General features: G+C 54.7%; 4 protein-coding genes and 2 non-coding genes across 9 annotated transcripts in view; 1 reads left to right on the top strand and 5 right to left on the bottom strand.

Moving 5' to 3' along the window:
- PLPPR3 (phospholipid phosphatase related 3) overlaps positions 1-26,913 on the top strand; it is a 44,721-nt gene that overhangs the window by 9,304 nt on the left and 8,504 nt on the right. For 2 of the 4 annotated variants that reach the window (XM_042250436.2, XM_042250434.2), the window contains exon 1: positions 26,332-26,444. The exons of 1 other annotated variant lie outside the window; for it this stretch is intronic. In XM_042250436.2, coding sequence (XP_042106370.1) covers positions 26,434-26,444 — 11 coding nt within the window. In that variant the 5' untranslated portion in view covers positions 26,332-26,433. Of the gene's footprint in view, positions 1-26,331; positions 26,445-26,584; positions 26,668-26,913 lie in introns of those variants that run through there. One more of the 4 variants, XM_027970143.3, reaches the window with a different exon arrangement.
- On the bottom strand, positions 404-2,800 carry ELANE (elastase, neutrophil expressed). Its single transcript, XM_027970617.3, has 5 exons — positions 2,708-2,800; positions 2,243-2,399; positions 1,914-2,055; positions 871-1,101; positions 404-715 (listed from the first exon to the last, which is right to left on the bottom strand). Exons 1-5 carry the CDS (start codon positions 2,772-2,774, stop codon positions 509-511), a joined length of 804 nt encoding a protein of 267 aa, XP_027826418.1. The 5' UTR covers positions 2,775-2,800; the 3' UTR covers positions 404-508.
- On the bottom strand, positions 6,473-9,876 carry PRTN3 (proteinase 3). The gene is made up of 5 exons (XM_027970695.3): positions 9,799-9,876; positions 8,976-9,135; positions 8,419-8,560; positions 7,117-7,347; positions 6,473-6,761 (listed from the first exon to the last, which is right to left on the bottom strand). The coding sequence occupies exons 1-5, from the start codon at positions 9,863-9,865 to the stop codon at positions 6,591-6,593; spliced, it is 771 nt and encodes a 256-aa protein (XP_027826496.1). The 5' UTR covers positions 9,866-9,876; the 3' UTR covers positions 6,473-6,590.
- TRNAG-CCC (transfer RNA glycine (anticodon CCC)) lies at positions 7,718-7,789 on the bottom strand. The gene has a single exon. It is a non-coding gene; the product is annotated as a tRNA-Gly (tRNA).
- On the bottom strand, positions 19,560-22,517 carry AZU1 (azurocidin 1). The gene is made up of 5 exons (XM_004009470.5): positions 22,448-22,517; positions 22,004-22,160; positions 21,471-21,612; positions 20,416-20,649; positions 19,560-19,850 (listed from the first exon to the last, which is right to left on the bottom strand). The coding sequence occupies exons 1-5, from the start codon at positions 22,503-22,505 to the stop codon at positions 19,701-19,703; spliced, it is 741 nt and encodes a 246-aa protein (XP_004009519.3). The 5' UTR covers positions 22,506-22,517; the 3' UTR covers positions 19,560-19,700.
- On the bottom strand, positions 21,039-21,145 carry LOC114115036 (U6 spliceosomal RNA). Its single transcript, XR_003589540.1, has one exon. It is a non-coding gene; the product is annotated as a U6 spliceosomal RNA (small nuclear RNA).

Raw genomic sequence — 26,913 nt, 5'->3', positions numbered from 1 at the left:
CTGGTTTAATTATGTTTGCTGCTGCTGCTAAGTCACTTCAGTCGTGTCCGACTCTGTGCGACTCCATAGACCGCAGCCCACCCGGCTCTCCCGTCCCTGGGATTCTCCAGGCAAGAACACTGGAGTGGGTTGCAATTTCCTTCTCCAGTGCATGAAAGGGAAAAGAGAAAGTGAAATCTGTCAGTTGTGTCCGACTCCTAGTGACCCCATGGACTGCAGCCTACCAGGCTCCTCCATCCAAGAAATAGCAACTGGGATCCTTTTGTGGAAGGTAGGGAAGGGACTTCTTACCCCAGGGCCCTGAATCAGCCACCACCTGGTGGCAGCATACTCATGACACACCCAAGACCTTCTCCTGAGGACTTTTCAACTCAGTTGTACAACCAACAAACACACAGACACCTTCTACAAAACAGAGAGAGGTTTTTATTGTGCCAGCTGCTGAGTGATGCTTCATGGGAAGGGCCCAGCCAGGGGCAGGTGAGGGGGCATGACAGGTACAGCCTTTCTAGTCGGTCCTGCCCGTGGGGTCCCTGGGGTGGAGAGAGGGGCCATCGTCGTCATTGTAGCGCCGGATGATAGAGTTGATCCAGTTGGCAAACTTGGCAACAGAGGCAAAGGAGTCTGGGAAGACCCCGGAGCCGCAACCCCCACGGATGAAGGAATCGATCCCATGGACCAGCCCGTTGCAGACCAGGGGCCCGCCGGAGTCCCCCTGTGGAGCCAGACAAATTGGGGGGCTAGGGTTCCCGGCCCAGCCCTCTCAGCTCCACCTACCTGCCCTTCAGGGTGGGGAAGATATTCCAGAGGTCTGGCTGCAGCAGCCTGGGAGGGGGTGGGGTGGGGTCTGGGGGCACCCAGGGTACTTACAAAGCAGATGCCAGCACGCCGGCGTGGCACCAGGGTGCACACGTTGGTGGGGCGGCAGAGACCAGTCACCACGGTCACGTTGAGCTGCTGCAGGATTTGGGGCGGTGGCCGGTTCGTGCCCAGCCGGCCCCAGCCCATGGCCACGCACTGCACACCTTCGCCCACGCCCTGGTCCTGGGCAGGCAACTGGGCCACCTGCACGTTGGCGTTGAGGGTGGCCATCCTGTTGAGCTGCAGAGGAGGGTGGTGGGGTATGAAGCAGTCACGGGAGAGGGGTGGCGAGCCACGGCTGTGACTCTGGGGCCAGGTTCCCCTGCTGAGGCTCTACCATTGTCCTGGGGTGTTTAAGAGCAGGATGCGCACCCTCTTCATGCCTCCCATCGAGCCTCACTTTCCCCGTCTGTAAAGTGGAAGGAACCACTATGGCTGAGGCCACGTCTCTGGACATGTCTTTTATATTTATTTATTTATTTGTTTGGCTGCATGGGGTCTTAGTTGCAGCATGCGGGATCTAGTTTCCCAACCAGGGATTGAACCTGGGTCCCCTGAATTTGGGAGTGCAGAGTCTTAGCCCCTGGACCACCAGGGAAGTCCCTGAATGTGTCTTGAGTGCAGTAAACAGTAGGTGTCCAACAGAACATACCGTGGGCTACACCAACGACCATAAAGCCCTTGTTCTAGAACATTCTCAGAGAATAATCATAGCTGTGCAAGCAGAGGGGAAAGGTAGGTTTCTGCCTCCAGACTCCCACCCGCCGAATGTAGGTAGTTTTGCCCCATTTCCCAAAGAGGGAGGCCGTCAGTGCCCACTGCCAGGAAAGACAGCTGCTCAGAGCTTCTGGCTGTCTTATCTAATCTCTGGCAGCGCTGCGGGATGCGGGGGTGTACTTCTCCATTTCACAGCGGGGTGACTAAAGCACCAGGATTAGGGGGGACATCAGGTCTGCCCCCCGCCCGCCGCACCCCCCAGTCTCCTGCCCCTCCCCCCTCCCCAAGCCTCTCAGGACGCTGCACCTGCCCTGCCCGCCCTGCCCCCCGCGCACCTGGAGAACCACGACGTCGTTCTGCAGGTTCAAGGGGTCGAAGCCGTTTTCAAAGACCCTCTGGACCCTGAACATCTGCCGGGTTCGCTCCCGCCGCCGCAGATTATGCGCCCCCAGCACCACGCGCACCGATCGAAAGTTCCTGGGGTCGCGGGCGGACAGGAGGTGATGGGGGGGGGGTCCCCGGGATCGGAAGCGGCGGAGAGACCCCGCTGGGGCGCAGGGGGACCCTGCAAACCCTCGCGCTTTTGCCGGAAGCCCCCACCCTGGGCCGGCCCCACGCCCCTCGCGCAGGGACCCTCGATGTGTGCGCCCGCGGAGACACTCACACGCCGTTCAGACAATGCGCTGCCGACAGCACGAAGTTGCGCGCGATGAGGGTGGCACCGCAGAAGTGGCCTCCGCGCAGCTGCAGCGAAGCTATGAAGGGCCAGGCGTGCGGCCGGGCCGCCCGGCCCCCCACGATCTCCGAGGCCAGCGCGGGGCCTGGGGGCACGGGCGGGGTGGGGCGGTAAGCAGAGGAGGAACCCCCGACCCCTGGAACCCCCAGCAGGACCCCGCAGGGTTGGGCCCTTCTATTGCTTGTCACCCAGAGAGGGGAGGGGGCGTGTACGGTCCTCCTGCCCCGGCGCAGCCAGACCTGAAGTCCCCACAGGGTGCAGGGTGTACCCCCCCTTCACCCTCACCACTCAGAACCTCAGTCTCCTCATCCCATGAGGTTGGGGGGTGCGGCAGGGTCCAGGGTGAGTGGAGAGGGGGAGCAGAAGACCAGGGACAGACTCGACCCCACTCACCCCCCAGCAGCAGGGCCAGCAGGATGGGGGCCAGGGCAGGGCTGAAGTGTCTGCAGCTTTGGGTCATGGTCGGTTGGGGGCTCCAGGGTTTCTGCCCTCTGTGCCCACCTGTCCCTCTTATAGTCCCCACACCGAGAGGCAGTTGCAGTTGCCCCACGGCGGGGCCAGGTGCCCCTACTTCCTCTCCCCATCCAGGGGATGGGGGACCGCCGACTGGGTGATGGGAAGAACAGTTGGGGAAGGAACTGTGCAAGTGACCAGGAGGGTCACCAGTTCAAACTCAGGGTGCATGATTAAACCCTAATGTCAGATAGACATCTTTTTAACATAAGTGTATCCCACATATAAGCATGGGATGTAGTTATGAACAAAGTTTATCCAACATTCAAAGTTAGCAGGGTGTCCTGTGTAAGTGAAGTGAAAGTTAGTCGCACAGTTGTGTCTGACTCTGCAATCCCATGAACTATAGCCCCCCAGGCTCCTCTGTCCCTGGAATTTTCCAGGCAATAATCCTGGAGAGGGTTGCCATTTCCTTCTCCAGGGGATCTTCCTGACTCAGGGATCGAACCTGGGTCTCCTGCACTGCAGGCAAATTCTTTACAACCTGAGCCACTAGGGAAGCCAATATTCCTTACATGTAGTTATGTACAAAGTTAGTTTATCTGACATTCAGAGTTAGCAGGACATCCTGTATTTTTGCTAAATGTGGTCATACATGCATGCATGCTAAGTTGCTCAGTTGTGTCCAACTCTTGGCGACCCCATGGACTGTAGCCTGCCAGGCTCCTCTGTCCATGGGATTCTCCAGGCAAGAATACTGGTCACTCTGGCCCAGAGGAATTGTTTGGGATGCCACGTGCCTCAGTTTCACCAGGGCTCTCTGATAACAGCAATCATGTGCACCCAGCTCTGTCCTAATATTTTGCAGGCATGGCAGGGTCTCCATATCAGCCACCTGCCCAGTGACATGGTTGGGGGACCTGGGCTTTGAATCCAAAATTCACAGCTAGAGGAGGGCTTGCTGACTTCCTCGGCTTTGAATGTCCCTCTGGGAGCCTGGACTTCCAACCTGTCTTTGGTTGCTCCTTCTAACAAGGAACTCACTCCTACCCAGGATTCAGTCAGTCTCTGGGGGCCCTCCGAGGTTCTGGGAAGGAACCCCTCCCAAACCATCCCACCCTTGCCCCTCTGAACTCTGAAACCCCTTCCAGCCGGAGCCAGAGGAGAGAATTCCCTCCTGGGCCTGGAGGCTGGACCATGGATCTCCATCCAAGTTTGAGAGCTTTGGTATGGACCTTGGAAGAGCTCAAGCTGGACAAGGGAGATAGAGTCCCCCAGGGCCAATCCCCAGCCCCATGGTGCCCGTTCTCCTCCCCCCACCCAACTCCTCACCCCAGCTGCTCCAGCTGCAACGGCTGTAGCCAAGGCTGTCGCAAGAAGCAACGTTCTCCTGGCTTGGAGCAAGGCTTGGGGCGGGAACCAACGGATCCATCTGAGGAAGAGGTGGGCGGGGGCACCCAGGGACACCCAGAGCCCAGCTGGGATGGGAGTCCAGTTTGTCCCTGGGTCCCCTCACCCCTGGTGTGTGGCCATAGGCAAGTCAACCCCCATCTCTTCCCTCTTGGCAGGCTCCCCACTTTGTTGAGTTAAAGCTACCATAGAGCACTTGGTAAGCATCTGCTGTATACATAACCCAGTTTCCAGCGGGGGTGGGGAGAATGGAGGAGGCTGTGCCTCAGGTAGGGAGACCAGATTTAAACAAAATTGGATCTTTTGAGGACCACCTGCATGCTACATCCTCACAGGTCACGATGGCTAAATTTTTGGACTCCAGGGGACTTGCCCTCTGTGACGTTAGGCCCCCTCCAAGGCTCAGTTTCCTCATCTGTAAAATGGAAGCCGTAGGTTCCCATCTCTTGAGATTGTCCCACGGCTTAAATGAATGAACTTGTGTGAAGTTCTTAGATAAGAAAGTGCCATCCTTGAGGGTTTGTTAACCAGTAACCCTCTCCCAGAGGGTATGGTGCTGATCCTCTTGGGGGTGTTCTGGTTCCCATCAAAGTAGTGATGCCACATGGAGCATCTCACAGGACAATGCTGCTCTGCAGGCTAGGGGATCCTGTGTTGCTGGGGGCCACCCTGCTCTCCCGGCCAGCCCCCTCCCCAGGTCACTTCTCTGCAACATCCTGTTTATAATTCCTGTGGCTCTGTCCTCCCCTGAATGTCAACAGCCTTTTCAGTCTCCAGAAGTCAGCCCCAGATCCCAGGCCCCTGTTCTCTCCTCCCCTCCTTGGAGCTGATCCTTTTTGTGCAGAACTTTCCTGTGACTCATCTAACACACAAAACACACATACTCATGTGCTGGAGCTCATAGAAAATAGAAAACACCCAAGGCTGTTTTTTCTGGGTCTTTCTATTCCCATCAATGGGCTCAGTCCAACATGCCCTCCGGCAGACCTCATTTGTCCCCAGTGCGGCGGGAGAGGTCCCTCTGGGCTTTTTATAGAAACCACTTCCCTGCCATGGGCCTGTGGGAGCTGCAGGGGGAATTCCCGGCCCTCCCCTGACGTTTATCAGCGGGAGTTTCCCAGAATTCTGGCCTTGCCCCAGGTCTCAGTGCAGGCTCGCTCCTGCCACTGCTGCAAACCAGCCTCAGCTCCTCCACTGGGGTGGTCGGTTGAGTTGTGAAATAGTTAAACAGGCAGCGGGCCTGAGGGGATTCTGGCCCCAGCTTGAATTTGAATGCCTCCACCAGGTGGCAGCAGAGTAAGTCAATAACCAAAGAGCTGCCTTCCAACACTGATGTGTGCCCAGAGCTGGTTGGCTCCTCTTTCTGAGCCTCCGTTGCTGCATTGCCATGGCCACCTGCCCTCTCCATGGCTGGCCTGTGACCCCTACCTCTGCCTTGCCTCAGGCTCCTCCTCTAGACCCCAGGTTATCTGGTGGCCGTGTGTGCTCCAGCCCTGCCCCTCCCTGACCTGTTCTCCCTCCCCCACTCAGTTGGCCTTGCTGTTCCCCACATCCCCAAACTACTCCTGACGTAGGGCCCTTGCCTGGCCAGTGCCTTGTCTGCACAACCCTTCTTTTGTTCCTATTCCTGCACTGGGAGTCAGCTCAGGCATTGCCACCTCCTCCAGGAAGCCTTCCTGATAGCCCTCTGCCAGCCTCTGACTTCAGGAGCCCCACAGGCCCTGGGCACCCCAGATTGTGATGGCTTAGTCAAGAGGCCATGTTGATGAAAGGGCTTCCCTGGTGGCTCAGACAGTAAAGAATCTGCCTGCAATGCAGGAGTCCCAGGCTTGAGCCCTGGGTCAGGAAAATCCCCTGGAGAAGGGAATGGCTATGTACTCCAGAATCCCTGCCTGGAGAATTCGGGGGGCAGAGGAGCCTGGCAGACTGCAGTCCATGGACTCACAAAGAGTCGGACCGACTGAGCAACTAACTAATACACATAGAACTGGGCAGGACACCCCCAGCCCCCAGAGCCAAAGTGGGGCTCCCTGGACACTTGGAAATGTGTGGGGCGACTCCATTTTCCAGATGAGGAAACGGAGGCACAGAGAGGGGCAGCCACTTGCCCAGGGTCACACAGGCAGGGTTTTGGGCAGTGGGGAGTGGGATCCATAGTGATCTGGGCCCTCATCTGACCTCCAGGCCTCTATTCTCACCCCCACCTTGAGTTTGGGGTTTCAGGACCCAGACACTGAGGAACCTGACCCACTCTCCCCGACATTGCCCGTGGGAAGGACACACAGGAGCCAGGGAGGTGGTTCAGCTTTTATTGATGGCACAAGTGGGGCTGCCAGCGAGGGGGAGAGGAGGCACAGACACAGAAACAGACCCGCCACCTCTGTCCACAGCGCCTGCAGGGGTTCTGGGGGGCTCAGGGGCTGTCCTTGCCCCTCACGCTGCTCAGCACGGAGTTGATCCAGTCCACATAGAGGGAGACACGAGCAAAGAAATCGGGGTACTGGCCAGTGGCACATCCCCGGATCACGAAGGAGTCCACGCCGTGGAGTACCCCATCACAGATTAAGGGGCCCCCGGAGTCCCCCTGTGGAGGGGCAGGTTGGTCAGTCCCTCAGGCCAGGCCAGCAGCCAGACGAGGCTGCCTCAGTGAAGGGGCCGTGCAGGGGTGAAATGCTCCCCATCTCTCTCACAGTGAGACGGGGAGATGCGTGTGGCCACAGAGTGGGGGTCGGTCACCCACTCGAGGGGCCCTGGATGGGTGAGCCCACAGACCCACAAAGGCCACATCACCCCTTACGACGGGTGTGCCCACCTTCCAGATGGGGAGGTGGAGGTGCAGCAGCTGCTCAGGAAGGAGAAGGCAGGGCTGGGTCCCCGCCGCCCACCCTCCCTCCCGGGGCGGTTCCTGCGGTCCCTGTGCCAAAGCCACCGGTACGTACGAAGCAGATGCCAGCGCTGCGTCGGGGCACGTAGGTGCACACGTTCTGTGGCCGGCACAGGAAGGTGACCACGGTGACATTGAGCTCCTGTAGGACCTGGGGCAGTGGCTCGAGGGTGCCCAGGCGGCCCCAGCCCATGGCCAGGCACTGGGTGCCATGGGGCAGTGGCTGGGCCTGCTGTGGGAGCTGAGCCACCGCTACATGGGTGTTGAGGGTGGCTGGCTGGTCCAGCTATGGCAGAGGGTGGGGGTTCGGGGGGCAGTGAGCTCCCACCTCCAGACCTGCATCCACCCACAGACCATTATCACAAAGTGCCTCCTCCCAGCTTTCGCACATGCTGTTCCCTCTGTCTGGCTCAAGGGTCACCTCCTCCAGGAAGGCTGTCCTGATCACATCCTCCAAACTCACAGGGCTCAGTTTAACCTTCCTTGAGGCCATGAGCCACCCATTTGTAGCACTGGTCACTGTGGTGTTCATTCACATACAAAGCACTTATTGAGTACCAACTGTATGCTTTATTTTTTTTTAACTATTTATTTGACTGTGTTGGGTCTTCTTAGTTGTGGCATGCAAACTCTTTGTTGGAGCATATGGGATCTAGTTCCCTGACCAGGGATCGAACCCAGGCCCCCTGCATTGGGAGCACAGAGTCTTGCCACTGGACCACCAGGGAAGTCACCCAACTGTATGCTTGATCCTGGCTAAGACCTAGGGACACTACGTCTCTGCTCTGGGAGCTGATCTTTGGGCCAGGAAAGGCTGAGAAGAGGAGGGCAGGTGGCACAGTCAAGGGAAATAGAGCCTCATCCTGAACAGTGAGTGGGGGGGCATCACTCAGGTGACACAGGGACAGACTAGGGTAGGCCTCCCTGAGGAGGGGAGGATGGTGCCAAAGCTGTGGGTGTCCAGTCACTTCAGTCATGCCGACTCTTTGCGACCCCATGGACTGTAGCCTGCCAGGCTTCTCCATCCATGGGATTCTCCAGGCAAGAATACTGGAGTGGGTTGCCATGCCCTCCTCCAGGAGATCTTCCCGACCCAGGGATTGAACCCTCATTTCTTGCATCTCCTGCATTGCAGGTGGATGATTCTTTATCCACTGAGCCATCTGGGAAGCCAAAGGTGAGGCTATCTGGGAACAGTGCAGGGAGTGGGGAGGGGACACAGCCAGGCAAAGTCCACGAGGCGGGTGGGGATGGGATGGGGGGTCCCGCATACTCCGAAGTTGGTGCCTGGCTCGGCCTCCCGCCCGCAGCGGGAGGCGCTGGAGGGTGGAGCACAGCGCCGGCACCGCCCACCTACCTGCAGCAGGAGCACGTCATTCAGCTTCTCCTGCGGGTCGTAGTTGTTCTCAAACAGGCGACTGATGCCGAGCCTCTGCTGGGTGGGCTCGGGGGTCTGCAGGCGGTGGGCCCCCAGCACCACGCTCACGCGCTGTGGGTTCCTGAGGATCGGGGCGATCGTGCTAAGCCTACCCGTGCACCCCACTCCCGTCCTGAGGCCAGGGTGCAGCCTCTCGGGAACTCCCCACCGCTGCCCCCAGGAGACCCGCCACCCGATCTGCATCTTGCCCCCGAGGGTTGGGCCCCTGGCTTGAACTCATCCTCCTGGGGCAGCAGGGGGCCGCGTCGGGCGGGGCGGGGAGCGGGCAGGGCAGGTGCCCCCCTAGTCTGGGATGAAAGGGTTGGGCAGGTGGACGGATGGAAGGATGAGGCCAGGAGAAGCGCAGGCAGGGCCGCACCCCCGACTCGGACCCTCCGGCAGGCCCGCCCTCCGCCCCCCGGACCCCGCACCCCGCACCCCGGAGCAGGTCCGCCCTCCCCCTCGGACCCCGGCCGGTCACGCGCTGGCACACTCACAAGTTGTTCAGGCAGTGAGCGGCGGTCAGTACGAAGCTCGGGTGCACCAGGGTCCCCCCGCAGAAGTGGCTGCCGGAAGCCAGCTGCAGCGACGCCATGTAGGGGCGCGAGTGGGGCTGGGCTTCCCTCCCGCCCACGATCTCCGCGGCCCGGGCTGCTCCTGGGGACGCGGGGGTCAGGGGCAGTCGCCTCTTCTGATGCCCCCGCCCCACCTCCAGGGAGCCCAGACTTGGGACAGGGGAGGAGGCAGAGTCGCTGCCTGGCCTGGAATCCCATGGAGCCTGCGTTCCCCCATCTGCAAACTAGGGGTCCCATGGCAGCACCGACTGGGTCTGCTGGGGGAAAGGGACCCGGCCTGGGACTGTTAGTGCTGGGTGGAGAGCTCCGAGGTCATCATCATTACTCCTAGAGGCTCCGGGAGGCCCGGTGCCCAGCCGTGGGGCCCAGGAGATGGACAAGCTGAGGCATGAGTCAGCCTCCTTGGGGTGAGGGTGGAGGCCCCTCACCCGGGCCTCCTATGACACCTGCCTCATGCATCCGGTCACAGGTTCATTGGTGTGCCCTCACGCACGTATTAAGCGCTTTCTGTGTGCCAAGCACTGTCTGGGGGTTCCAGTTACACTGTGTCCCCAGGACACCTGCCTGGGTGGGAGGTACTAGGTTTTGCCCACTTCACAGATGGGGAAACAGACCCATTCCTCTCCTTTCCTCCTACCCTCCCCTTGAGGCTCCCATCCTGAGCCTGATCCTGCCTCACTCTCCCCATCTGGGCCGTGAGGGTGTGGGACAGGTGGACAGTTCGGCGGACATGGGCCCCACTCACCACCCAGCAGCATGGCCAGCAGCACTGGGGCCAGGGAGGGGCTAGGCGATCTGCAGCTTCCGGGCATGGTTCAGCGGTGCCCCTGCCCACCCACCCACCCCCTCTTATACTCACATTCAGCAGGCCGTTGGGGTTGCCCCACGCCTGGGTTGGGTGTCCCCACTTCCTCCTTCCAACTCCAGGGCCTCAGGAAGCTTGGGATTTAAAGCTGCACCCCAGGAAGGCTTCAGGAGCTTCAAGCTCAGGCTCAGGGTCCCTCCCCACCCCCAAGAGGTGTGGGAAGCTGGCTAGCACCCACTTCCTGCTGAGGTCCTCTGGGCCAGGGGGCAGTGTGTCCACAGCCCTCCAGCCTTCCACACTTCCAAGGGGACATTGCCCCCCTCCCCTTAGCCCCAGCAAGGTGGGATGTGGCTGGTGTGCGCAGGGCTTAGGGTGAAGCCCCCTCTGTGGGACACAAAAGGGAATGAGGGAGGGTCTCAGCACCCTTCACCTTCTCACACCCACAGGGTCATCTCTCTGCCCTGGCTTTGTCTGGGGGATTCACGCTTCATTCCATAGCAGAGTTCTGGCCTGGGGTAGTCTTCCCCCAGGGACACCTGTAGTCATCATGACTGGTGTGGGGGCACCTGGCATGGAGTGCCTGAGACCAGAGATGCTGCTCCGTATCGGGGGTGGGAGGGGGGGGGAGACTTGGGTGCCCAGGAGACATTTATTTATTTGTGTTTTTATTTATAACTCGCTCAAACCTACAGAAGCATAGGTAGAAGAGCTCATGAAATTGGGGGGCAAAAACACACTTTTCAGGCTTTTATGGTGAAACCATTTTGCACTTACAGAAGCCTGCAAAATTCCCAGACTTGCTGCCACTCATCCCTGGGGCCCTGGTCCTGCACAAATGTTGTCTCTTCCATAGGTCTCCTGGATGTCACAATCGCCATCCCTGGTTCAGGAGCCCCCCTGTGTCTCCTCGGCTCTGGGACAGCTGCTCAGCCTTCCCTGTCCCCCCTATTGTGTACCGATGGGCATTTGGAGCTTGTGTGGGGCCCCCACATGGAGTTGGGGTCTGCATCCTGGGTAGGGGTCCCATGGTCTCCAGGTCCCTCCTGCCAAGTCACACTTACCCCTTTGGAAAGATCTAGTGTCTGGGAGGCTCATCTGAGGCAGAAACAGCCTGTTCTGCCTTTTGCCCACTGAGGACCCCTGCATCGGCCACCCCATCTCTGCCAACGTATTTTTATTTTTTAAATTTTATTGAGTATGATTGATTTACAACATTTAACACATTGTGTTAATTTCTTCTGTACAGCAAAGTGACTCAGTTACACATATATGTGCTGCTGCTGCTGCTAAGTCGCTTCAGTCGTGTCTGACTCTGTGACGCCATAGACGGCAGCCCACCAGACTCCCTGTCCCTGGGATTCTCCAGGCAAGAACACTGGAGTGGGTTGCCATTTCCTTCTCCAATGCATGAAAGTAAAAAGTGAAAGTGAAGTCGCTCAGTCCTGTCCAACTCTTAGCAGCCCCATGGACTGCAGCCTACCAGGCTCCTCCGTCCATGGGTTTTCCAGGCAAGAATACTGGAGTGGGGGGCCATTGCCTTCTCCTATACATATATGTATATATATGTTCTTGTCCATCATAGTTTATCATAGGATATTGAATATAATTCCCTGTGCTCTACAGGAAGATCTTGTTGTTTATCCATCCTACATATACTAGTTTGCATCTGCTAATCCCAGGCTCCCAGTACAGCCTTTCCCCACCCTCCTATCCCCTTGGCAATCACAAGTCTGTTCTGTATGTCTGTGAGTCTGTGTCTGTTTTGCAGATATGTTCATTTGTGTCATATTTTAGATTCCACATACAAGTGATATCATCTGGTACTTGTCTTTCTCTTTCTGACTTACTCCGTTTAGTCTGAAAATCTCTAGGTCCATCCATGTTGCTGCAGATGGCATCATTCCACTCCTTTTTATGGCTGAGTAGTATTCCACTGTGTGCGTGTGCCACAGCTTTATTCTGCTCTCAGTGGATGTTTAGCTTGCTTCCATGTCTTGCAAATGGGACTGCTGTGAACATAGGCCCGCAGATATCTTTTTGAATTCTAGTTTTGTCTGGGTGTGTGTCCAGGAGTGGGATTGCAGGATCATATGGTAGCTCTAATTTTAGCTTCTCAAGGAACCTCCATCCTGTTCTCCATAGTGACTGTTCCAATTTACATTCCCACCAACAGTGTAGGAGGGTTCCCTTTTCTCTACACTCTCTCCAGCATTTGTTCTTTGTAGACTTAAACAAAAAAAATTATTTGGCTGCATCAGGTCTTAGTGGCATCTTGTGGTATCTTTCCTTGCTGCACACAGACTCTCTAGTTGTGGCGCGGGGCCTCAGTAGTTGCAGTGTGTGACATTAATTGCTCCAAGGCATGTGGGATCTTAGTTCCCTGACCAGGGATTGAACCCATGTCCTTTGGATTGCAAGGCAAATTCTTAACCACTGGATCACCAGGGCAGACCCATTTGTAGACTTTTTAAAAATTAATTATTTTGGCTGCACCGAGTCCTTGTTGCTGTGCACAGGCTTTTCTCTAGTTGAGACAAGAGGGGGCTACTCTAGTTGTGGTGCACAGACTTGTTTGCAGTGGCTTCTCTTGTTGTGGAACATGGGGTCGAGGCATCTGGGCTCAGTAGTTGTGGAGCAGGGCTCCGTTGTCCCTCAGCAGTGGATCAGGGATTGAACCTGTGAGCCCTGCATTGGCAGGCAGATTATTATTTTTTTTTGAGACATTTTATTTTTTAAATGTCTACATAAACTGCTTTAGTATGGATGAACCATGAATTTTTTTCCCCTGAACTTTAAACTTTTTGTTTTGTATCCGGGTATAGCAGTACTCTTGCCTGGAAAATCCCATGGACGGAGGAGCCTGGTGGGCTGCAGTCCATGGGGTCGCTAAGAGTTGGACACGACTGAGCATCTTCACTTTCACTTTTCACTTTCATGCACTGGAGAAGGACACGGCAACCCACTCCAGTGTTCTTGCCTGGAGAATCCCAGGGATGGGGGAGCCTGGTGGGCTGCCATCTGTGGGGTCACACAGAGTCGGACACAACTGAAGTGACTTAGCAGCAGCAGCAGCAGCATAGCTGATAAACAATGTTGTAGTAGCTTCAGGTGAACAGCTAAAGGACTCAGTCATACATATACATGTATCCATTCTCCTCCAAACCCTCCTCCCATCCAGGCTGGCACATAACATTCAGTGAAGTTCCATGTGCTATACAATAAGTCCTTGTTGGTTTTCCATTTTGAATACAGTGGTGTGTACATGACCTTCCTAAACTCCCTAACTATCCTCCCCCTGCCCTCACAACCATAATTTCCTTTTCTAAGTCTGTGAGTCTTTTTATGTTTTGTAAGTAAGTTCGTTTGTATCTTTGCTTTGTAGATTCCACATGTAAGGACTGTTATACAGTGTTTCTCCTTCTATGTCGGACTTCACTTCACTCACTATGGCACTCTTTTGGTTCCGGATGTTGCTGTGGATGGCATTATTTCATTCGGTTAAATGGCTGGGTGACATTCTAGTATATATATTATGTATATCTACGTATGTTATATATATGTACACACACCACCGTTTCTTTATCCATTCCTCTGTTGTTGGACATTTCAGTTGCTTCTGTGTCTTGGCTATTTTAAACAGTGCTTCTATGAACATAGGGGTGCATGTATCCTTCAGATGTTTTTCTCCAGATGTTTGCCCAGGAGTAGGATTTCAGGGTCATATGGTAGCTCTGTTTTTCATTTTTAAGGAACCTCCATACTGTTCTCCATGGGGGTCGTACCAATTTACATTCCTGCCAACAGTGTAGGTATGTACACTGCACATACATTGCACCTTTTCTCTGTACCCTCTCCAGCATTTGCTGTGAATTCAAAAAAACATTTATTTATTTATTTGGCTGCACCAGGTCTTACTTGCAGCATGTGGAATCATTAGTTGCGGCATGTGGGGTCTAGTTCCCTAATCAGGGATTGAACCCAGGCACCCTGAGCCAGGAACATGGAGTCTTAGCCATTGGACTGCCAGGGCAGTCCCTGTGGTTTTTAGATGCTGGCCATTCTGACTCGTGTTTTGATTTGCGTTTCTCTAATAACTAGCAGTGTTGAACATCTTTTTACCTGCCTGTTGGCCATCTTTATATCCTCTTTGGAGAAATGTCTATTCAGGTCCTCTGCCCATTTTTTGTGTGGGCTGTTTGTTTTGATGCTGTTAAGCATCATAAACTGCTTATAAATTTTGGAGGCTAATCCCTTATCAGTCACACTTTTGCAAATATTTTATCCCAATCTGTGGGTTGGCTTTTCATTTTGCTTTTTGTTTCCTTTGCTATGTAAAAACTTTTGAGTTTAAGTAGGTCCCATCTGTTTTTATTTCCATTTTTCCAGGAGATGGATCAAAAAAGATGCTGCGGTGATTTATGTCAGAGGATTTTCTGCCTATGTTTTCCTCTAGGAGTTTTATAGTATCTGGTCTCACATTTAGGTCTTTAATCCATTTTGAGCTTATTTTTGGGTATAGAATTAAAGAATGATTTGACTTCCTTTTTGCATGTGGCTGTCCAGTTTTCCCAGGAACATCTGTTGAAGAGACTGTCTTTTCAGCATAGACAGTATAGTCTTGACTGTTTTCCCATAGATTAATTGGCCACAGGTGCATGAGTTTATTCCTGAGTTTTCTCTCCTGATCTATGTTTCTACTGTTGTGGCAGTACCGTACTGTTTTAATGACTGTAGCTTTGTAGTATAGTCTGAAGTCAGGGAGCCTGACTCCTCCAGCTCTGTTTTTCTTTTTCAAAATTGACTTGGCAGGCAGATTCATAACTACTGGACCACCAGACAACTCCCTTGAAGACTTTAATGGTGGCCATTCTGACTGATGTGAGGTGATACCTCATTGTAGTTTTGATTTGCATTTCTCTATGAATTAGCAATGTGGAGCAGCTTTCTGTGTGCCTGTTGGCCATTTGTATTGCTGACACATTTTTAATTCATTCATCAGCCCAGTCGCTTGGTAAAGGTCCCTAGGTCCTCCTGCAGGGTGTCTGCCACAGATCTGGGTGTGGCTCTGGCATGTCCCCACAGAACCCCGGGGCTGCTGTGCTGTCTGCTTTCAGAACAGGATTTTCTCTTTCAACAAGAGCATCTTTGCAGACTAGCTCCTTCTGGTCCAGCAGGCCGGCTGCTCAGTGCCTTGGTTCCCCCACCTGTATAGTGAGGTGGGCTCTCATAGCAAGTATACTAGAGTGGTTTGACATTCCCTCCTCCGGTGGATCAGATTTTGTCAGAACTCTCCACTATGACCCCTCAGTCTTGGGGTGGCCCTACACTGCATGGCTCATAGCTTCATTGAGTTATGCTTATGCTTTCAGACTGTGGTCCTGGAGCAGACTCTTGAGAGTCTGTTAGGCTGCAAGATCAAACCAGTCAATCCTAAAGGAAGTCAGCCCTGAATATTCATTGGAATGATTGATGCTGATGCTGAAACTCCAATACTTTGGTCACCTGATGTGATGAACCAACTCATTGGGAAACCAACTTTTCCTGATGCAGGGAAAGGTTGAGGGCAGGAGGAGAAGAGGGCAACAGAGAATGAGATGGTTGAATATCATCACCAATTCAGTGGACATGAACTTGGGCATACCCTGGGAGATGGTGTGGGACAGGGAAGCCTGGTGTGCTGCAGTCCACAGGGTTGCAAAGAGTCGGACACAACTTGGTAACTGAACAGTAGTGGGGTGATGGTAGTCATAGTCCCTCCCCAGGGCTGACAGTGGGAGGGGGGATAACTGAGAGCATTGGAAGGTGCTGGGCACACGGTGAGCAGAGGTGCCAGCCGTGTCACTGTCACCCTGTCATGCCAGGCTCCGTAGTCCCTCACCTGGGTTCACATTCTGCTGTGCTTTGTGAATCTGGGCTGGGCATACCACTTCTCTGAGCCTCAGCTTCCCCATCTGTTGGTGATGGGGGTGATGAGAACATCCCCATGTCAGGGGTTGATTCACTGGATACAGAAGAAAGCTCCATGAACTGTCAGCTGATGAAATAGGACACACACACGGATCATCACTCAGTCCTGAAAAGGAGAGAAACCTGCTACCACGTGGACAGTCCCTGAGGACATGAGGACGCTCAGTGAGAGGAGCAGACACAGAAGGACACACAGGGTGTGATTCCACTGATGGCAAACGTCCAGAACAGGCTGATCCACACACACACAGAGTGGGTTCTGGGAGAAGAAGGGTGACTGCTGATGGTGAAGGGGCTTCTTTTAGGGTGATGGAATATTCTGGAATTAGAGGTGGTGGTTGCACAATCCCATGACTGTACTAAATGCTGCTGAATTGTTAAGTGGGTGAGTTGTATGTATGGTGTGTGAAGTACATTTCAATAAATCTTTAACCAAAGAGAGAAAAAGAAACACATACACACATAACTTTGCTAGAGAATGGCCCAGGAGGTCCTGGCAGGGAGCTCTCACCCTCCAAGGAGCCTCTCAGAGTCAGGGGGCATTCATGGCATCAGTCACAACAGGAGGATGGCCTGGGGTCCGCCTCTCTGCTCCAGGCCTGGGATGGGGGCCGGCAGGTGAGCGCTGGACTGGGGGGCTTCCTGAAGACAGAGGCTGGTCTGGAAGATGGGACAGTGTGGGCCTGGGTGGGGAGCTGGGGGCACTGGGGGCTGTAACTTGGAGGGAACTCTCTGGGGCCTCTGGGGTCGGGCCCACCGGTGGAGAGGAAGCAGGGCTGGAAGCTGCGGCTTTGTCCCCTTCCTACTCCAGCTGTGGCTGGCGCAACAGACAACGGTCTTGCTGGGAATTGGAGCTGGGAGGGGGCTGAGCAGACCTGAGCGACACACCCGGGATCCAGGGAGGGTGAGCGAGAGAGGCTCATCCTCAGAGTTTCTGCCCCTTTTTTTTCTTCTCTCTTTAAGAAAGGAAAACACTCCATCCTCAAGGGTGTCAGTGTCTGGGGCTCCAAACTGGGACCCTCTGCTCTGGGACCCCAACCCCCAGGGCCTCAGTTTCCCCATCTGAACAGTGAACAGGTGGGGGCCCTGGACTTTCCTGGGCTCCTGAGACACACGTTTCTCTCTGGGCTTCAGTTTCCGCCTCTGTAAAGAGGACCCATTATGAACCCCCAATACACCTCCTGGTAAAATCATCGTACTAAATATCAATGTTCAAGTAGAACTTGTACATGAATGTCCATAGCAACCTGCTTCACAACAGCCAGGGTGGAACCAACCTAGATAACCATCCACAGATGATGGTTACACGTCACAGGAGCATCACTCAGCCCTGAGAAGAGAAGCCCTGACACACGCTACCACATGGTTAGACCCTGAAAACACGATGCTCAGTGAGAGAAGCAGGCAGGACACACAGGGTGTGATTCCACTGATGGGAAATGTCCAGAACAGGCAGATCCACAGACACAGAGAGTGGGTTCCTGGTTGCCATGGGGTGGGGGAGGAGATGGGGGGGTGATGTGGATGGGAGTGGGCTTCTATTGGGGTGATGGAATATCCTAGAATTAGATAGTGAGGTTTGGATGGTGAGGGCTGCACAGCCTAGTGAAATACACTAGTTATATTTTGAATTGTACACTTAAAAAAAGTGAATGTTATATTCTGTGAATTTCATCAATAACTTATGAAAAACAAATAAACTCAATGAATATTCAGGGTTGGTTTTCTTTAGGATTGACCGGTATGATCTCCTTGCAGTCTAAGGGACTCTCAAGAGTCTTCTCCAGCACCACAGTTTGGAAGCATCAATTCTTTGGCGCTCATCCTTCTTTATGGTCCAGCTCTCACATCCATACATGACTACTGGAAAAACCATAGCTTTCACTATACAAGCTTTTGTCAGCAAAATGGTGTCTCTGCTTTTTAATACACTGTCTAGGCTTGTCATAGCTTTTCTTCCAAGAAGCAAGTGTCTTTTAGTTTCATGGCTGCAGTCACCATCCACAGTGATTTTGGAGCCCAAGGAAATAAAATCTGTCACTGCTTCTACTCTTGCCCCTTCTATTTGCCATGAAGTGATGGGACCCGACGTCATGATCTTAGTTTTTCTAATATCGATTCATTATTCCCCAGGTATTTTTATAACGGTTCATGTTTTGTTTGCTTTTGACTGTGCTGGGTCTTTGTCGCCACGTGCAGGCTTTCTCTAGTTTGTGGCGAGTGGGGGCTACTCTTTGTTGCACTTCTTAGTCTTCTCGTTGTGGTGGCTTCTCTTGTTGTGGAGCACAGGCTCTAGGTGCTTGGGCTTCAGTATTTGCAGTACTGGGGCTTAGTTGACCCTCAGCATGTGGGATCTTCCCAGACCTGGGATCAAACCTGTGTTCCCTACATTGGCAGGCAGTTCCTTAACCACTGGACCATCAGGGAAGTTCCTAAGTATATTTTTTAAATGCATGTATAATATGTAATTGGTACTAATATATAATGTAAGATTTTACTTTAAAATATATTTATTTATTTATTTATTTATTTATTTATTTATTTGACTGTGCCAGGTTTTAGTTGTAGCATGTGGGATCTAGCTCCCTGACCAGGGATTGAACACAGGCCTCCTACATTGTGAGCATGGAGTCTTAGCTACTGGACCCTCAGGGAAGTCTGTGATTTACAATCTTATTTTAGTTTAATAAATTATATGTATTAAGTTTTATATATCATTTATACAGTTACATTTACTATGTTTTATAGGTTCTTTATACAAGTATATTTATGTTTTATACATCATTATATAATTGTACGTATTGTTTAATGCTTATACTTTCATTTCTTTCATATTGGGCTCCTTATCTTTCTGTGACTTGAGTGGCAGTCTAAAGCCAGTTTCTCTTGTGTTTCTTTTTTTTTTTTTATCCCTCCCCTCTCTTGTGTTTCTTGACTTCACTATACAATATGCAGCCGGCCCTCAGTGGTCACACGTTACACACCGACGATTTAACCCACCGCAAATCAAAAATATTTGGAAAAAAATTTACCAGAAAGTTCTAAAAAGTAAACCTTGAGTTTGCTGTAGGCAGGCAGCTATTTGCACAGCATTGACATTGTATTATATGAAGTGCACAGAGGATGTATGTAGGTCACTTGCAAAGATGACACCATTTGATATAAGGGACTTGAACATCCGGGGATTTGAGGGTCCTGGAGCCAAGCCCCTGCAGACACCAAGCAGTAGTAGCAGTGAGCTGTTAGTCGCTCAGCCCTGTTCCACTCTGTGCAACCACAAGGATTGTAGCCCACCAGGCTCCTCCTTCTATGGGATTCTCCAGAGAAGAATACTGGAGTGGGTTGCCATTCCCGTCTCCAGGGATCTTCCCCACTCAGGGATCAAACCCACATCTCCTGCCTTGCAGGCAGATTCTTCACCATCTAAGCCACCAGGAAAGCCCCAGGGGTGACTGTATTCTCCACCAACATGACACACGGTTCATGGGGGGCTATAATCTCACAGGTGTGGGTTCAGAGCCCAGCTCTGGCTGTGTGGCCTTAGGGGAGTCACCCAATCTCTGTGAGCCTCGGTGTTGCTTCTGTGGAGTGGAGGTCACCAGAGCCCCTGGTTCCGAGGACCAGGATCAGATTCTCCCCAGTGGAGACCCCTGGGGTGGATGCCACTCTTGTGGGCAGAGGTCTTGGCCCTGGGCCCCCAGCCCCCGCCCGCCCCCAAAGAGCAGAGTCAGGCGCCGTGGGCAGAAAGAGGACAGATCGTTTATTAGAGTCACAACCGCAGGGGCCCGGGGTGGGGCCTCGGGATGGACAGGCAGAGTGCAGGTGGGGGCTGAGCTCTGGCTGCGCAGCGCCCCCTGCAGGCTGGGCAGGGTCCGTCAGGCCGGCTGGTTTATAACTGAGTCAATCCAGTTCCTGAAGAGGGCCACACGCGCGAAGAAGTCGGTTCCCCTACCGCAGGGCCCCCGAGACCAGGAGGCCACGCCATGTGCCAGGCCGTTGCAGACGAGAGGGGTGCCGCCGTCCCCCTGCAGGGGCAGCAGGAGGGTCAGGGCACCCCAGGCCCAGCCCTCCACTCCGCTCCTGCCCGGAACACCACCCCTGCCACCCACAGAAGCTGCTCATGCCCCTGGCCCTTTCTGCGTGCTGTTCCTCTGCCTGTGCTTTTCCCTACGTTTGCTCGCAGCTCGGGTCTCAAATGCCACCCCACCTCCGCAACTTCCTAAGGCCCCAGGCTGGACCGGCCTGGTGCACGCCCCTGTCTTTTTTTTTTTTTTTTTTTTTCACATCCCTGTCTTAATAGCTGATGCCCAAGCCCTTCAACCACAAGCTATGGGAGCTCCTGGCTCCAAAAGGGCAGTCCCTCCTGTTCCTTCTTGTGTCTCCAGTCCCCAGCATAGGGCTTGGCAGGCAGAGTTGAATAAATACTGTTTCTCAGGCTCCAATATTTGAAACATCCAGTTCTAATTGAATACTTAATCCCAGGGTGAGTTCTGAACTTGCTTTCTCTCCCCCCAAGAGGAGCTCACGACCTCTCAAGACCCCTCCTCCCCCACCACGCCGAGCCCACACCAGATAACACCCAGTGGGTACCTGGCAGATGCCACCCCGTCGGGTGAGGACACCAGTGCACACGTTGTTGGGGCGACACTGGTTTGCAGGTGTCACGGTAACATTGAGGACCCTTGGAACTCGGGAGAGACGCCCCCTATGCCGTTGGGCGCCCCAGCCTGCAACCTGGCACCTGGTGCCGGCTTCCACCGTGGCGTTCTGCTCTGGCAGTGGTACCAGTGCCACGCCGCTGTTGAGGTTGGCCTGACGGTCCAGCTGGTGAGGGAAATTGGGTCAGGAGAGGGCATAACTGGGGCCCAGCTGGGGGCCAGAGAGGCAGCAACATGAGTTCTGATCTGGAAAGCAGTTTGGGTTCAAACCCAGTTTAGGCAGTAACCTGCTGTGAAATGAGTGAGTGAGTGAAGTTGCTCAGTTGTGTCCGACTCTTTGCGACCCCACGGACGGTAGCCCACTAGGCTCCTCCATCCTGGCCAGATGACTTTACCTTTTGGGCCTCTGGTTCCTCCAGAGAAGGAATCAATTGTCCTTACTGCAAACGTAGTTGAGAGACCATGAAGGTGAAGAGCTTGCCCAGGAAATGCAGATAAAACAAAGCACCACCCTCCACCCTCGGTCAGAATTGGTAGGAAAAAATTTTTTTTTTCCTAAATACGGAACACTCCACGAATTTGCATGTCATCCTTGCGCAGGGGCCATGCTAGTCTTCTCTGTATAGTTCCAATTTTAGTACATGTACTGCCAAAGTGAGCACTGGCAGAAAAATTCTAAAAACCATAATATGCAGTGTCAGTAAAGATGTGGAGAAACAGGCAGTTTTAAATTTTGCTAGTGGGAGAGTAAGTTGGCCCAGCTGTTGTGGCTGCTCTGGGAAAACTTTCACAAAGAAATATGCACAAAAACTCATTGTGATTCTGTCATAACAAAAAAGTCTGGAAACAACTTCAGTGTCCAGGATCCAGAGGCTGGCTAAGTGGATTGTGCACTTGGCTGTACGATTTACACACTAGGCTCTGTGCACATGGCTTGTCCGCCCTTAGCCCCTCAGGCCGACACCAGCTCCCCACTCATTTCCCCACCTGCAGCAGCAGCACGTCGTTCAGTTTCTGCTGGGGGTCATAGCCATTCTCGCTGACGCTCCTGATGAAGAAAGTCTGCCGGGCCCGCTCCCGACGCCTCAGGTCATAGGCACCCAGCACCACGGTGGCAATCCCAGTGTTCCTAAGAGCGGCAGGGGCAGATACCAGGCTGGGCTTCCTCAGAAGCCCCTAGCCTTCTACACCGACTAGGCGGCACTTACACGGGGGCAGGCTTGCAAATAAAGTAGGGAGTTACCAGCCTGCTGGCTTGCGGCCCGGGAGCCAGAGGAAGGACATCAGTGATGGTCAGGCCTCTGTCCATCCTCCTTCTGTTGCTGCATCTTGCTCTGTTTCCAGGGCCCCATTTCCCTCTCTAAGCCCCTAAACCCTTCCTAAGACCAGCCCCCCTTGCCAAGCCCCTCCCCTCCTCACCTTCCAGAGGCACACCCACTCCCCCACTCCCCCGCCACCCCCGTCCCCTGAGCTCTCTCCCTCTCCCAGCCCCCCTGCCCACTCCATGGCCCCCGGCTCACCGGCTCTGGAAGCAGCTGGCTGCTGTCAGGACAAACCTGGGGTGGATCAGAGCACCCCCACAGAAGTGCCTCCCTTGGTTCTGGATGGAAGCCAGGAACGGGAGCTCCTGCGGCCGGGCTTTCCTGCCGCCCACTATGTCCACCAGAGGGGCCGAGCCTGGGGGGAGAGGAGTGTGTGTTGCAGCCCCCCAGTCTCAGCTCCATACCCAGGGAGACCCCAGCCTCCCACACCCCTGTTCCCTAAAAGGACAGGTCCCCACCCTCCCAAGGCTGGTTGGGGCCAGCTTGCCTGTGTGGCCTGGGCCCGGTTTCTTCACTGTTCCTCCCTGAGCCTTGTGTCTGGGAAGCTGGGGTTGGCACCCATCAGTCCCTCTCCCCCAGGCCTGTCCCCTACAGTTGAACCTCTGCACAGATGTGGACGCCTGGCATGGGGTGAGCACTCACCAGCCCTGGAGGTTGCTAGCAGGCTGGCCAGCACGGCCAGGAGTCTGAGTGCTGTCATGACGGGGCTGCTGAGGGTGGCTGGGGACAGGGCGCCCTTATACCCTGGGGCCTCAACCGTTAGCGCACACCCACCCAGGCCCAGCCCCTCCTGGCGGGAGCAGAGGAAGTTGCCCAAAACCTCCCCAGCTGGCCGCTCCTGGAACCTGCCTGCACCCTCCAAGTGCCAGCCTGCACCCTCTGTCTTCCCCTCTGGATACTGGGCCACCCCTCGGTGTGGGTCAGGCCACCACACAGCCGCCACCCGTGGCTCTGCCCACCTTCCTAGCCTGAGCACCGGGGCCCACCACTGTCCACCTGGTCTGGGATTGAGTCCTGCTGGCTTTGTGTGTGTGTGTTCTTTACTGCTTTTTATTTTCTTATTTATTTGGCTGTGCCGGATCTTAGTTGGGGCATGTGGGATCTTTCAATTGCAGCATGTGGGATCTAGTGCCCCTACCAGGGACTGGACCTGGGACCCCTGCATCGAGGGAGCGTGGAATCTTTGCTGCTGGACCACCAGGAAAGTCCTTGTTTTTTTTCTAAACAGTTTTACTGAGATATAATTCAAGTACCACACAATTCACTGAATTAAAGCGTGCAGTTTCATGGTGTTCAGTATCTTCACAAAGTTATGCAGCCATCACCCCGATTTTAGAACATTCCATCACCCCAAAAGAAAAAAATAGCTATCGGAAGTCACACCCCGTCTCCCAACTCCTGATAACCATGAACCCACTCTCTGTGCCTGTGGATGTGCCTGTTCTTGACGTTTCCCATCAGTGGAATTACACACACTCTGTGGCCTTTTGTGGCCAGCTTTTTACCTACAGGATTTTTATCTGTAGGTATGTGGCTGGGTCCCTCACCTGCCCTTAGTCTGCGCATCTATATAGTGGGCAGGTGCATGGAGCCCCCAGAGCCTTGAGATTCTGGAGACATTGCCTGCCCTTCTCCAGCCTCAAAGTAGGGTCTTCAGAAGTTTTAGGCATCCAGTACCTGAGCAAGAGATGAGGCCAAGCGGGGAGGAAGACAGGGTTGCATATCCAGAATATATAAAGAGCTCTCACAGTTCAACAACAAAAACAAACCATCCACTTAAAACTGGGCAGAGGGTTTGAATAGACATTTCTCCCAAGATACACAAACGGCCAACATGCCATGAAGACGCTTAAAATTATTAGTCATCAGGGAAATGCAAATGAAAACCACAGTGAGACACCACTTCACACCCACTAGGATGGCTAGGATGAAAAGGGCAGAACAAGCACAGTGTTGGTGAGGAGGTGGGAAATTGGAACTCGGACACAATGGCTGAGATGTAAAACCCTGCAGCCGCTAGGCAAAGCCAGGCAGCTCCTCAAACACCGAATTATCCTGTTACTCAGCAGCTCCACTCCAAGGTGCAGGCCCAGAAAAACTGAAAACAGGCCCCAGAAACCTGCACACGCATGTTCTCAGTGTGAGTCACAGCTGCCAGGAGCTGGAGGCAACCAAATGCCCTTCAGCAGACAAACGTGTCCCTCCACACATGAAAGCATCCCTCAGCTGTGAGGAGGGGTGAAGCCCTGACACTGGCTACCACGTGGACAGACTCTGAGAACATGATGCTCGGTGAGAGAAGCAGACACAGAAAGACACATAGGGTGTGACTCCACTGATGGGAAACGTCCAGAACAGTTCGATCCACAGACACAGAGAGTGGGTTCCTGGTTGTCAGGGACTGGGGGTTTAGGGGGTTAGGGGAATAATAGCCGAAGGAAACAGGGTTTCTTTGGGGGACATGGGATGTTCTAGAATTAAGTGGTTGCACAACTCTAAATGTTCCAAAAGCCAGTGGATGGTATAATTTATGATGGCTGATCTTATGTCATGTGAATTTCACATCAATTTAAAATGTTTACTTATTTTTGACACCTCAGCTTTTATCATGTATTTATTTATGGCTGTGCTGGGTCTTTGCTGCCATGCGGGCTTTCTCTAGTTGCAGTGAGCAGGGACTACTCTAGTTGCATTGCGGGGGCTTCTCACTGCAGTTGCTTCTCTTGTGGAGCACGGGCTCTAGGGCATGTGGGCTTCACCAGTTTTCACACTTGGGCTCAGTAGTTGTGGCACATGGGCTTAGTTGCTCTGCAACATGTGGGATCTTCCTGGACCAGGGATTGAACCCACATCCCCTGCACTGGCAGGCAAATTCTTAACAACTGGACCATCAGGGAAGTCTTCTGACGCCTCAATTTTATAAAAAAGATTTATTTCCAAGGTGACACCAAGAGGTTGGACTGGTGGTGGACCCCACGTCTCAGATCCAGGCTGTGGGGGGCTGTTCCAGGGCAGTCCTGGGGAAGGTGGAGGGAGCAGGTGTCAGGGTCCCCTGCTAGGCCTCAGGGTCCTCTGCCTAGCTGAAATGGTGGGGTCCTGGGGTTCAGACTGATCCCTGCTGTGGTTATGGTCCCACAGCTGAGCCGTGTCCCCAGCACGCCCCAGGACTGGACCCTACCCCAGTCCAGTGTCCACCCCCCAAGACTGCTTCCCATCTCCACCCTCCCAGGATCCCACCCATGCATCCCCCCTACCCCCTGCCCCAAGTCCCCAGCATGCCACCCACCCTGTCTGTTCCTTGGACCCAGCTGCCGTCTTGCTCAGAGCACAGCCGGTTGAGCTGGGTGACCCTGGGGTCCAGAGGTCCATCCCTTCCTACTGGGTGACCTCAGGGGCCCCTTTTTGGGCCTCAGTTTCCCTGTCTGTGCAGCAGAACATGAACGGCCCCACCCTCCCTTTCCATGCCCCCTCCCATAGAGCTGTGTTGAGCATCAAGTGTATTAATGTGCTCAGGAGTCTCTGAGCAGCACCTGGTGTGTTCCACCCTCTTGCCTGCTCTAAACTCTGCCATGGCTCCCTAGTGCCCAGAATCAAGTTGTCACCCTCCCCACCCCCCCAACCCCTCACCCCTGGCTGCTGCTGGGCCACATACCATCAGAGCTGGACCTCACTCCCTCTGCACCACTGCGGATCCACAGGAGGAAGAAGCCCCCCTCCCCCACTCCTGATACTGCCCCAGACTCTCTCCTGGTTCCCCAAGCTGTCAGGAAGGTCTCCCGGGACATCCCTTCATTTCTGCCCAGGCCCCCAGGAGGCATCAAGCATGATTGCCCCATTTCCCTTCCTCCTACCTCCAGAGAACAGTTTGTGGTCACCTTTCAACACCAGCAATTCCCAACGGCTGTTCAGCCCAGGCTCTGCCCCTGCCTGGCAGGGAAACGGAGTCCAGGTGGGCATCAGGCCTGGGAGGTGGGACAGACATGCCAAGTGTGTCACCTACACCAAAAGCCCTCTTGTTATGCCCATTTCCAGGTGAGGAAACTGAGGCCCCGGTGGGATCAACTCTCTGGACCCCACCCTTAACCACACGGAGGATCATCTCTGGAGACACATGGAGTTGGTTCTCTTAACACAAGAAGGGCCACAGCCAGGAAGGGTCTGGACTATGGACGGCTGCACACACTGGGCTCTCCGGCCGCGCAGCCCTCCCCTACCCCACCCCCATCCAACTGGACGTTTAACCGAGGGACTGATTTTGAGGGTCTGTCTCGGTTCTCGACGGCTCCCCCGAGACTGTACCGGGCTAGGTGTACAGGAGATAGTGAACAAAATAAGCCGAACAAAATCCCGCCATCTGGGGCCTGGAGACTGTGGACAGTGATTTAAGTGCCCGGGGGCCTGTTTCCCCACTTGTTAAACGACGGCTAGCTGGCCCCCACCCCTCATGACTGTGGAAACACCTGCAAACAGCAAGCGCTGCCTACGGAGCCTCACGTGAATTCACCACGAGGGCCCTCCCGCCCCGCGCGCATCGCGGAGCATCCCGGGCCGTGCGCCTCGGTTGCTGTGAGCCAGGCGAGGGGGTGCGGTCGGACCAGCGGAGGGTGGACCCCGAGGGGCTGAGGAAGATGCAGGGCAGGTGGGAGAGGCGCGGGCCCAGGAGCGAGACAGCGCCCCCATCCCCACCCCCAGCTTCTTTTGTTTCCCGATGGCCCGGGCGCCCAGGGAACTCGCCATGGAAACGCGTACCGGGGAGGGGGGCAGAGACGCGGGAGACCCGGAGATCCCGCCCGCGTCCAGCCTGGATGGGGCTCCCCGGGACCGTCTGAGCCGCCCGGGAGGGGAGGAGCCCGCAGACCCCGGTTCGTGCTCCCCCCGCTCAGGGGACGTAGATCCCAGAGACCCAGAGACCGAGGGCGCGGAGCTGGGAGGCGGGGACGGCGACGGACGCGCGCGGCGCCTTCGACGCGCCAAGACAAAGAGCCCCCGCCCCTCGCGCAGCCTCCAGGCCGCCCGGCGCGGGGTCTCAGGCCGGGCGGGGCCGCTCGCTCCCCGCCCCCCTCCGCCCCCGTGGGGGCGGGGCCGGCTTTGTGCCAGCCGCGCCGCAG

Source organism: Ovis aries, chromosome 5 (assembly GCF_016772045.2).
Source record: "Ovis aries strain OAR_USU_Benz2616 breed Rambouillet chromosome 5, ARS-UI_Ramb_v3.0, whole genome shotgun sequence".
Classification (NCBI taxonomy): domain Eukaryota; kingdom Metazoa; phylum Chordata; class Mammalia; order Artiodactyla; family Bovidae; genus Ovis; species Ovis aries.
Note: the sequence above shows the minus strand (reverse complement) of the source record. Positions and strands in the feature narration are given on the sequence as shown.

Bases quoted from the DNA above. Each gene is read 5' to 3' on its own strand.
- ELANE (XM_027970617.3), bottom strand. From the start codon at position 2,774: ATGACCCAAAGCTGCAGACACTTCAGCCCTGCCCTGGCCCCCATCCTG. The intron at 2,400-2,707 runs GTGAGTGGGGTC...CCGTGCCCCCAG, and splicing joins GCTGGCCCTGCTGCTGGGGG to GCCCCGCGCTGGCCTCGGAG. The intron at 716-870 runs GTAAGTACCCTG...CTGGCTCCACAG, and splicing joins GGCGTGCTGGCATCTGCTTT to GGGGACTCCGGCGGGCCCCT.
- PRTN3 (XM_027970695.3), bottom strand. From the start codon at position 9,865: ATGCCCGGAAGCTGCAGATCGCCTAGCCCCTCCCTGGCCCCAGTGCTG. The intron at 7,348-8,418 runs GTAGGTGGGCGG...CCTCTGCCATAG, and splicing joins ATGACGTGCTCCTGCTGCAG to CTGGACCAGCCAGCCACCCT. The intron at 6,762-7,116 runs GTACGTACCGGT...GCCCCTCCACAG, and splicing joins GCAGCGCTGGCATCTGCTTC to GGGGACTCCGGGGGCCCCTT.
- AZU1 (XM_004009470.5), bottom strand. From the start codon at position 22,505: ATGACAGCACTCAGACTCCTGGCCGTGCTGGCCAGCCTGCTAGCAACC. The intron at 22,161-22,447 runs GTGAGTGCTCAC...CTCTCCCCCCAG, and splicing joins GCTAGCAACCTCCAGGGCTG to GCTCGGCCCCTCTGGTGGAC. The intron at 19,851-20,415 runs GTACCCACTGGG...CTGCCCCTGCAG, and splicing joins GACGGGGTGGCATCTGCCAG to GGGGACGGCGGCACCCCTCT.